Here is an 11,471-nt window from a genome sequence, read left to right as displayed (position 1 = left end):
TAGATCTACATATATAGCATACACATTTGTATGCATGCATGTATGCATACATACATATTTGCACATGGGTAGGCATGTGTGCTTATATGTTGTATGTCAAGGTTAGGATCTCACCTGACCCATGAGCTTCCCTGAGAGCAGTGCCCATGGCTTGTTTATCCTGGCATCCCTTCCAGCACCTAGGTTTATGTACAGTGGGAGCTTAATAAATGTTTATGAATAATGAAGTTGGGAAGGGCCTCTTATTAATATCTTTAGGCTTGATTGATGAATAAAACCCTGGGTACCTTATTCTAGACATATATAGGGAGGTATTGTGCTGTTGGAAAAAGAGTCAGAGGAACCGAGTTTGAGTTTTAGCTCTGCCATTAAAATGTGTGACCTTGGGCAAGTCACTTCTCCTTTCTGGGTCTCAGTTTCCTCATTTGTAAAAGGTGGATAATGTTCCATGGTCCCTCCCAGCTCTCACTTCCTATGATCCCTCTTTCCTAATCAATCTCCCATAATAAAATCTCCTGGGGACTAAGGTCTACCCTCCCCACTTCTCAGAAAAGGCCCATGGAATCAAAATCAAATCAAAACAAGATTTTCCTTTAAAACATTCAAAATGATGTAAAGCATCTCTCTTTGGATTCTCACAATAACCCTGCAGTGAGGCAAGTGCTCTTATTGTCACCATTTTGCAGATGAATAAACTGAGTTAAAGGTTGAGCAGAGATAGGTCATAGATCAGATATAGACTGGTTATGGCTCATAGATTTGGAGCAGGAAGGGACTTGTCATTGAGTCCAATGCCTTCATTTTATTCAGGAGGAATAAGTGACTTGCCTAGGGTCAAACAGTTCCTAAGTTTCTGGGGCTGTATATAAGGTCTTTCTGACACATCCAATTCTCAGATCCAGGACTCACTCACTCTCTCTCTCTCTCTCTCTCTCTCTCTCTCTCTCTCTCTCTCTCTCTCTCTCTCTCAGAAGCACCATATCAGTCCTAGATGACCTGACATATCCAAGGGCACATAATTAGAATGCATTAGGCCCCACTCTTTATTATTTCAGAAACATCACAGAATTTAATTGCTGGCTGTGACTGCCTGATCCAACCTCTACCTAAAAGAAATCCCTCTTATTACCAATACTTTTATACTCATTACTATTACCCCCAGCTCTCAGGGCAGGTCAGTCCTTAGCTTCAGTGGTCTGTCAACCAACCTGGAGCAGATCTCTTGAGCTGTCCAAGGTAGGCATGTGTCCCTGCCAGTACAGGTCCTACTGCTGCGGTGGTTGTTTGTTCACCTATGCAGCTTCAGTCATAATACTCCTTAGTTTGGTGTCTGTCATTGCCCACATTCTACCCAATGCAGAAAAAGTACCTTCCCTGTCGGTGGGGGCTAAGGAGAGAGAAGAAAGACATGTGGAGAGGGCAGGGGCCTCTGGCAGCAATGCCAACAGCCATTCTCCTTGCCAGTCACATGGCAGATGTCTGAGCCCTATTACCAACACTGCTGCCTTTCCCCTGCATTTCCAAAGCGGTGAATGGCAACCCCCTCCCCCTCCTGCAGAGTCTGTTCTGCAGGCAGGCTATCAGATGCTCCTGGCATACTCTCAGTCACCCTCTGGCTATCAGGCTAACTTTCCACTCTAGATTTATCTGGCTCCATTCATAGATGGGCATCCTGCAGGTGAAAGAGAAACTGAGCTGGAGCGACTGAGAAGCCTCATGATGACTCAAAGTCAGTTCTATGCTCTTCCTATCTGTCTAATTATGGAAAACCCACCTTTCCATTTCTGAGTTTCTTCAGCCATAGAATGAAGGGACCATCCATCTCTCACCTGTGTCCCATGTCTGAAAATTCTTTCTTTTCTCATCCCAACCTCTTGCAATCCCTCCCTTCAAACCTCCACTCAGATGCCATGTCCATCCTTCCTGGTCCATAGGGGCAGATAGGGAAGAGATCTTTCTGACCATCTAGTCCAACCGCCTTCATTATGCAGAGGAGGAAACTGAGGCTCAGGGAAAGGAAGTGATTTGAGCAAGTTCACACAGCCAAGAAGTGGAAGGCCTGAGAGGCAGACCCAAGTCTTCTGATCCCATAGTGGCCATACAAGGAGACAAAGACTGGGTTGGAGTCTAGATTCTACTAACTTTAATAACCAGCTGACTGTTGCAGGGATCTTAGCTCTATAGCAGGAAGTGAATTGATTTGCATTGATTTAGATTTGGATCTAAAGGAAGCTCCTCATGCCAGAGTTAAGATGACATAGCTTTACTTTGCTTATACCAGGAGGGTTGAATTTGGAGCACTGGGCAGAAGTCCACAAAGAAATTCATTTCAACTTCATGTAAGAAAAACTGTCTGGGGCAGCTAGGTGGCATAGTGGATAAAGCACTGGAGTCAGGAGTAGCTGGGTTCAAATCCAGTCTCAGACACTTCATAATTACCTAGCTGTGTGGCCTTGGGCAAGCCACTTAACCTGTTTGCCTTGCAAAAACCTAAAAAAAATCCCCATCTGGCCATTGGAGGTGTCCCAAAATAGAGTGGGCAACTTCCAGAAGGGGAGTTTGACCTAACTGGGATCTACAAGCACAGGCTACCTGAACACCTACTGAGGAAGGCAGAGTGGGTATTCTTATCCGGGCCTGACCTTAGGACCCCTTCTATATTAGACAGTCTGAGAGTCTATGATTCTGTACTCAAATTAAATGAAGGCTAGATGCTTCTGCCAGGGAAAGTGACTCACAAGACTGAGTTTATCCCTTTCCCTAGATTGCTCCCATTTCCCTCTGTCCCTAGTTATAAAAGAGCTCTCTGTTGACCATCTATATATCATCCAAACATTTCATAGAGCTCTGAGAAGGTCATGTCTCCTCTCAGCATTTCTGGGAAACCCTCCTGGGAGCAGGAGTCTGCCATATCCACTGAGGTCCCCCTGCCAGAACGCCCTTCCCAAGAGCAGAAATCTAGGGAGGTGCCCATGCTTGAGAAGCCAAGATGTGAGGGAGATGAGGCACACATAAACTACTCGGCATTTACATTGGATTGATTCTGTCTACACTTAACATATATTATCTCCCTCAATAGAATGGCAGGTTTTTGAAGGCAGGGACTTTCACTCTCCAGCACAGTGCCAAGCACATAGTTGTGTAGGTTAAATTTTTTTCAACAAACAAGCATTTACTTTCTCTCCTTCCTCCAGTTGAAAAAAAAAATAGAAAACCCTCAAAACCAATATGCAGAGTCTAATGAAGCAAATTTCTCCATTGGCCGTGTCCAAAAATATATCTGTCAACTTCTGAGAGAGGACTGGACTTAAAAGAGCCCCTCACTCCCTGTGTGATTAAAAACATGTTCCTGAACTTTACTGTGCCTCAGGCTCTCCATTTGTAAAATGGAGATAATCTCTGCACAGTCTACTACTATTTTGTGTTACCTTATAAATAGATTGTAAACTCTCTGTGGACTTTTGTTTGTCTTTGAATCCCCAGCCCTGGAAAATATAGGAACTTCATACATTTTTTTAAAGTTGATTCCCATTATACTTATTAGACCAGTTCTTAGTAGCATAAATTGTACAAAATTGCTTGGGAGTGGTAATTGGATAAAAGGAGGGAGAAATGGTGCAGAAAGCAGTCTTACTAGAGGAGTACTTGTGTCAAGCGAGGACAATTCATCCCATCAGAGAATTCCAGCCCTAGTTCCTAAGGGGAATGGAAGGGAAGGTGGTCTTTTGTGAATGACAGGACCTTGGGTATAGCAGATAGGCATAGCTGTGCCCCACAGAGAACCTTGTGGGGAGATACAAAGATGGAGGTCACTATAGGTAGGAAATATACCCCTTGAAAGTTGGAACTTTGCAAAGATTTGGAAATCGAGGGGATGCCCATCAATTGAGGAATGTTGTGGTATATGATTGTCATGAAATACTATTGCTCTCTAAGAAACCATGAATGGTTGAACCCTGAAGAAACATGGAAAGAATTATACAAACTGATGCTGAGAGAAGGGAGCAGAACCAAGAGAACATTGGACACATTAACAACAACACTGTGAGTTGATCAACCTTGATGGATTGCAGCTCCTCTCAGCAGCTCAGAGATCTAGGTCAATGCTGAGAGACCTGTTATGGAGAACATCATCCTCATCCACAGGATAACAAAAAACCTCACAGAATCTGAATGGATACTATGTTCACTTTTTAGGAAAAAAACTTCACTTATGTTTTCCCTTCCTATCCCATGATTTCCTTTCTTTTCCCTTGGTCCTAATTCCTCATAAACAAAATAATTAATATGTAAGCATGTTAAACACAAATGTATATGTACAACTTTTACAAGAGTATTTGTTGCTGAGGGGAACGAGTGGAAATGAAGGGTAGTAGAAAAATGTGTAACGTAAAAATATGCAAGTGGATGAATGTTGAAAAACTTTCATAACATGTAATTGGTAAAATAAAAAAATGAAAATGAAAAAAATTCAATGCCCCGGACAAAGCTCCATTTGCTCCATGCTCGTTATGACTCTGGCTTTCTATTACAGTTGTATCATCAGTCTCTCCCAGGAGTTCTGTCTGATTCAACTGGGCAGATGTTCTCACTGACCAAGACTGGGGTCATCATCAGTTTCTAAAACATAATTGTCTGTAGGAGCTCGTCTGGCTGCCCATCTGGCTGGCATTAGACCATGCGAAAGCATCATAGCTCCTTCCTGATGACCAGGTTCCACACGCCCCAACAATCCATGACTGGAGCATCATGTCCCTGACTCTGACTGACTTGGGCCGGCCAACTGGGACAGTAACAATGCTTGTCATCCTTTTGGATACAGAAAGCAGAGCAGAGAACAGAGGCTTTCCAGTCCTAGCAGAGTCTGTGGGAATGTCATGCTCTTCCTGTTTTTTCAAGTCCCCCCCTCCCCCTTGGTGGTTCACGACCTCCATCTGCCTAGAAGTATTGAACAGTTGTCAGTTTAGCTCAATAATGTTCTCATCTCCTCCTGGGTCCCTGTTCAACATGCCAGATTAGTCTGGGTCACTCTCTGGTGCCCATGCTGACATGGGCAGCCTGCCAGACTAGCGTGGTGCCACTTCAAGACACATCATAGAAAATAGCCATGGATTTGGTGGAGAGAACTGGAAGGTAGGGTTGAGATTGGAGTTATAAACCCCCCTGATTCAAATCCTGCCTCTGGTACTTGTGATCCTGGGCGTATCACTCAGTCTCTCGAACCTTCGATCTCCGTACCCACAAAAGGAGGGTGATGGTAGTTTCATCAGTCTTCTCTAGCAGTTGAGGATCAAAGGAGACAACACAGACATAGCATGACGCAAATTCACAGAATTATACAGCGTCACAGCCTGGAAGTCCAGTTTTAACAGGTGAGGAAAGTAAGGGCTAAAGCAGGGGAAAGGACTTGTCCAAGGTCACACAGTCAGACATGGCCATTCAGGCCCTCCAGCTCCCATCTGGCTGCACTCCTCTCTTGTCTGCTCAATGTTGACATTATCATGATCATTATTATCAGCAGCAGCAGCAGCACTATTATCATTATCATTTATGGGCTCATCTATTTCAAGCTGGAAAAGATCAAAGGGGTACCCTAGTTCAACTCTTTCATTTTCAGATGGGGAAACTGAACCCCAAAGAGGTGAGGTGAGATTTGCTCTGGCTTGAAATGACACAGAGAGGATTTGAATTCAGGGCCTCTGACTCTACATGCAATGATCTTTCCCTGGTGCAATGCTTCCTGACCTTTTCTTGTGTGACCCTGAACAAGTCTCTTCTCCTTTCTGGACCTGAGCATCAGGATCCCCATCTAGAAAATGAAGAGGTGAAATTTCAAGGGTATCTCCTAGCTCTAAATCTGTACTCACCTAAAAAAAGTCAGCAACAAATTATTATCATTATTGTTATTATAGATGATCATATAAAAATAATTACACAATATACAAAATATTATTATATTATCTTGTTAGAAAAGCAATCAATTATTTATCATTACATAATGGTCATATACTATATAACATCTTATACTATCTTATTAAAGGGAGATAATTCATTATTCTAGAATATATAATTATTATACACTACAGAAAAATCTTAGATCAGCTTATTAAAAGGATGTGATAGTAATTCTATATTATATAATGTCCTATCTAAAATATTATTATATTATCTTATTAAAAGTAGGTACTTGGTTATTCTATATTATTATATTTATATATAATACTTTGACATTATCTTATTCAATGGTGATAAGAAATGTTCCCCACAAGATGCTTTATTCCTTGCCTGTTGCCTCTTGATCCCCATGGCCGGGGAAGGCACTCATTCCATGCCCATCAACACCACTGCATTGCTTCAAACAAGTACAGCAGCCATCTCCAAAGGGAGCCAATCAGAAGGGTATGGGCTTATCTCTTATGTATTTCTTTCCCTTAATCCTAATTCCTCTGGCCCAAAATGACTAATTTTTAAATATATTTAACAAAATATATATGTAAAATGCTAACCTGACTCTTCTCTACTGAGGGGAGTGGGCTGGGAAGAAAGGGTGGAGGGAAATTTTGTAACTTGGAAATATGTAAGTATCATTGGATGAAAATAAAAAAAAATTATAAAATAAAAGAAGCTATGGCTGAGACCAGGATTCTGCTGTGAATGGTGATCACCAGAAGTGTCCCAATGGTATTTTCTAGTGCAGAATTGCTCCCATTATCTCATCAGTGGCTGCCAAGAACTACTCATTTTAGGAGTGGTGCCCCTGTGTAGACGGTGCCCTGGTTACCTTTTTTTTTTTTTTAATCTCTAGAAGATGGTGGCTGCCTCCCAGTGGTCCAGGTTATAATAGTCATCAGGTCCTTGTTCTGGCCTGGTGAGTTAACCCCTGCTGGGCCTGTTAAGGGAGACTGGTGGCCTTGTCCAGAGAGGGACCACCTGGAGCTGTGGCCCTAAGGGGCAGCTGAAGTTCCATCCTCCCTCAAACCTCCCTGGGACAGTCAAGACAATCTATCTATCTGGCTGAGCCCCCCACCCCCACCCCCTTTGTGGATTTAGAGTCTCTCCCTTCTTTATTGTTATTTTTATTTTTGTTTTCATTTCCTGGAGTGTAGCCTCCAGGGTTTAACTCTGCCAGGAGCCAAGTGACTGTCTCCTTCCCACTCAGACTGCTTTAGATGGAGGATTATGGGGTGTGTGTGTGTGTGTGTGTGTGTGTGTGTGTGTGTGTGTGTCCTCAGCATGTTGAACACAAAGTAGGGATTATTTCATTCTTTGTATTAGCATCACCAGTGTCTAATATGGTGGCAACACATAGTAGGTGTTTAAATTTTGATGAATTCTACCGATGGCAGAGAGAACCCCAGAAAGGCCATGTATTCTGGTCTTTTCCCCAAGATCCAATCCAGTCCCATAAGGATTTCATAAGTGCCTCCAGCGCCCAGGCCCTATGCTGGTCAGTGGTGTTACAAAAGCAAAAATGAAACCCTCTCTGCCCTCACAGCTTTCATTCAATGTCTGTGTGTGTGTGTGTGTGTGTGTGTAGGTGCATCCATCCTATAACCTCATGTCTCTGTAGAACAAAAGAATGGACAAAAGCCAGTTTCTCCCTCATTCTTCTTAGGAGTTTTTGGTTTTCTAATTCAATTTAATATAATGCAAAACCCAAATATTTATCCTATATAAGCTACTCTTGGGGGAAGGGGAGTCATGTACAAAAACAAAGTCCAATATGAATTTATTAAGTGCCTCCTGCATGCCTGGCACTGTGGTTGGCACTGACAATACAAAGACAACAAGTCAACAACCCCTGCCCACAGGGAGCTTCCACTCTGTTGGGGGATGGGGTCATACACAAATGAGAAAGCACTCCACAGATACAAAGGATTCTTAATTTTTGTTGGTTTTGGTTCCTTTCTCCTACCCTCCATTTGCTCAAAAGATAGCAAGCCTTATTCTTCTTTGCTTCTCAGTGAAGTTCAATAGAACAAACATTTCTGGATTGCCTACTATGTACAGGGCCCTGGTCTCCAAGCCAGAGATACAAAGCTGAACAATGACATCACCCCTGCCCTGGATGGGCTTATAGTCAAATAGGGAATTTGATAGGGTCACGGATAAATATAATACAAGATAAAAGGCTAGAGAAACAAAGCAGAGACCCAGGGCAGGGCCCTGGAGGAGGGAGGGGACAGAATGAGGGGCTATAGGGAGGCCGTGGTATCTGACCTGGACCTTTGAGGAAAGGAAGGAGGATCTATTCCAGACATGGGAGACAACAGTGTTTTGATAGGCCCCCTCACCCCAAAGCATGCATTTCCCAAGAGAAGTGGCTAAAGAAGAGGAGCTCAATGTTGGCATGCTGAGAGAGTGGGAGAGATGACTTGTTTCCTCTCTCCTCCTCCACCAGCTCAGGAGAAAAACTGCTTTGGTTTGGTTTTTCATGCAAAGGAGAAATGAAGAAGATATTTGGGGTCACTGGTCCAGCCCCCTCCTCTGGGCCCTCCCAGCCCTCTCTGGCTTCTGCTGCCTTCTCTTGGTTAGGCCTGAGTCTAGAGCCAGTTGAAATCTCCCCAGCTCCTCCTTGGGGAAATGGTGGATGACAAAGCCATCCGTGTGTGTGCAGCTTCAGGAGATGTGACTAGAAGGTTAAACTGAATGCGTTTCCTTAGTCATCCAATTATTTTCTGTCAATCTCACTCAGACCTTTGCCAAGTACACCCTCCCTAGGTGGGGGTTCGGACACATTCCTGGTTTCTCACCCAGTTCAGCATCATCTGAATCCAGTTTTAGCTAGATCTTCTACCCATAATCCTCCCCCAGCTCAGCCCCCCCCCACGAACTGATCTTAGCTTGGTTGTGTTTCATGGAGGGAGGGTCATGTGCTTTTGGTTTCGGTCATCTCTTCTGCTGTGGGGGCAGCGCTGACCGTCCGGAGCTGCCCCATGGCAGCCGGTTTGACCGAGAGCACCAGACGCTTGCGGAAGGTCTCACAGAGCACAATGTAGACGAAGGGGTTGAGGCAACTGTTGGCGTAGCCCAGACTGATGGCCGCATTGTAGAGGTAGATGAAGGCTAGAGTGGGCCTACTGATGGAGAGCTGGGTCAGCTGCAGCACATAATAGGGGGCCCAGCAGACAAAGAAGACCAGGCAGATGGCAATGGCCGTGCGCGTCACCCTCTTGGTCCTCAGCCGGATACTGCGCTGGGAAGTGGGGGCCACCGAAGATGTCATCCGCTGGAGAATCCGTGTGTAGGCCGCTGTGATCACCACGAAAGGAAGAGCGAAGGCCAAAAAGAACTGGTACAGGGTAAACCAATAGAGATCAGTCTCTGGGTTGGGTAGGCGGATGCCGCAGCCAACGGTGTCTCCAGGGAAGGGAATAAGTCTGGCATAGAGCCACACCGGGGTGATGCTGATGAAGGAGAGGGCCCAGAGGAGACCAATCACCAAGGTAGCCACAGAAGGCTTCCTGAACTTGGTAGAGGAGATGGGGTGAACAGTGGCCAGGTAGCGATCAATGGCCATTGCTGTGAGGATGTAGGTACTGGTGAACTGGCTGTTGGCATCCATGGCAGTGATGAGTGTGCACATGGTTTCTCCAAAATGCCAGACCCCATTGCCCATGAGCTGATGGATCATGAAAGGCATGCCCAGGAGGAAGAGCAGGTCTACCACGGAGAGATTGATGATGAAGATGTCAGGCACGTTGTTGCACCCGTGAAATTTGGACTTCTTCACCACGGTGAAGATAACCATCGAGTTCCCCACGATCCCCAGCAAGCAGATGATCCCAAACACAGAAGGCATGATGATGTTGACATAGGATACTCGCCTCATGCGTGGTGGTGAAACTGAGGACGGAGAAAGCATGTTGTTGGCACAACCAGCCACTCACATTCTACATTGGCTCTGCCGGGAGGGTAAATGAACATTTCCTCCACCTCTACCTTTAAACTTACTTCCCTCCCAGGCATATCAGGGCTGGACCTAGAGCCCTTTCTGTCCCAACCTCTTTTCCCCTCCCACCCTTTTGTATGTGTTGTGTGTGTGTGTGTGTGTGTACCTTAGGCTACTACCTGGGAGACATCTGGTACAATGGAAAGAGTTCTGGACTGGGGCTCAAAGAACTGTGGTTCAAATTCCAAATCTGTCACCCATAAGACTTTGAGCAAATAATTTCATTTCCCTGGATCTCAGTTTTTAAAACAAAAGCCTTGAACCACATCGCCTCTTGAGATTCCTCCCAAACTCTAAATCTATGTTATTATTCTTCATGTCTAAAGCATGTTATGCTGACAAAGTGACCAGAGTTGCCTTTCCTGGTCAGCAGTCCCCAATGTGGATGATCTCTGCTTCTTAGAATGTAAGTTACTTGAGGGCAGGACTCTCACTATTTGTATTTCTACCTTCACTGCCTGGCACAAAGTAAGAACTTAAGAGTGTCTCTTCATCCAGTCATTCCATTCATTCATTGGTTCATTCATCCATTCATTTCATCCGTCTGTCCATTCCACCCACCCATACATACATACATCTATCCATCATCTATTGTCCATTCCATCCATCCTGACACCCATCCCTCCATCCCTCCATCCCTCCATCCCTCCATCCATTCATCCTTTCATGTTCCCAGCAGCTCCCAGGGCTCTGTCCTCAAATCAGCTTGAATGGATCCCCTCTTCTTATCCTGCCAACCTCCCCCTCCCAGCCTCCAGCAGTAAGCTAGTGGATGTATGCAGTTCAGCAGATTCCGTCTCCACTGTGCAGGGGTCCCCATCTTTACCTCCTGAATTTCCTCTAAAGGTTACATTATATCAGGAATGTGTCCGGAACTGAACACGTGGAAGGGTCCATGAATGACAGATTCCCCCCACCCACCCACCTACCCAGCTCCTCCCGGGATAATGCCTGGAGCCCCACCGTAACCAATTGGATAGAATGAGACAGTTCTGAGCCCCTGAATTTTCATTTTCGGAGCAGCTGTGAGGAGAAGCTATCTTGTACTGGCTCTCCTGATGACTGCGATAGAAAGCATCAGCCAAACTGAGCCCCGCTAAGACACAGCCTCTACATACACAACAACACAGCCAGACACGTGCATGCACATACATGGACATGGACACACACTTTTTCTCATCTAACGCTGTTAGCACTCATTGCCCTAGGAGCTCTCTGCTAGTCACAGTGGAGACCAGCTCTCTCTTTGACTTTCCTAAGCCATCATAGGAATCCCCTTCCCCCAAGCCCCCGGCCAGGCTAGGCTGCCAGCAGCTCAGCCCCAGAGCCAGCCTGACCTCATTCTCTAGCCTGGCCCATCACCTTTCTGCTCATCTCGGAGGCATGCTGAGGATGGCCCTTGGAAAACCTTGGAGGGCCCCAGAAATGGGAGTTCTTATGGTTACTGCGTGTCCCCTCCTCCCTCCTGCTGAGACTGGTGTTCTCCCTAAGCCTCAGCCATGCAAGGCAGAGGAGTTAG

General features: G+C 45.3%; 1 protein-coding gene across 1 annotated transcript; it reads right to left on the bottom strand.

Annotated features, from left to right (window-relative positions):
- Window positions 1–7,773: 7,773 nt before the first annotated feature.
- On the bottom strand, window positions 7,774–9,865 carry MCHR1 (melanin concentrating hormone receptor 1). Its single transcript, XM_074220834.1, has one exon. The coding sequence runs from the start codon at window positions 9,863–9,865 to the stop codon at window positions 8,870–8,872; it is 996 nt and encodes a 331-aa protein (XP_074076935.1). The 3' UTR covers window positions 7,774–8,869.
- Window positions 9,866–11,471: the final 1,606 nt, after the last annotated feature.

The sequence above is a fragment of the Macrotis lagotis genome, chromosome 2 (genome assembly GCF_037893015.1).
Source record: "Macrotis lagotis isolate mMagLag1 chromosome 2, bilby.v1.9.chrom.fasta, whole genome shotgun sequence".
Lineage (NCBI taxonomy): Eukaryota > Metazoa > Chordata > Mammalia > Peramelemorphia > Peramelidae > Macrotis > Macrotis lagotis.
Note: the sequence above shows the minus strand (reverse complement) of the source record. Positions and strands in the feature narration are given on the sequence as shown.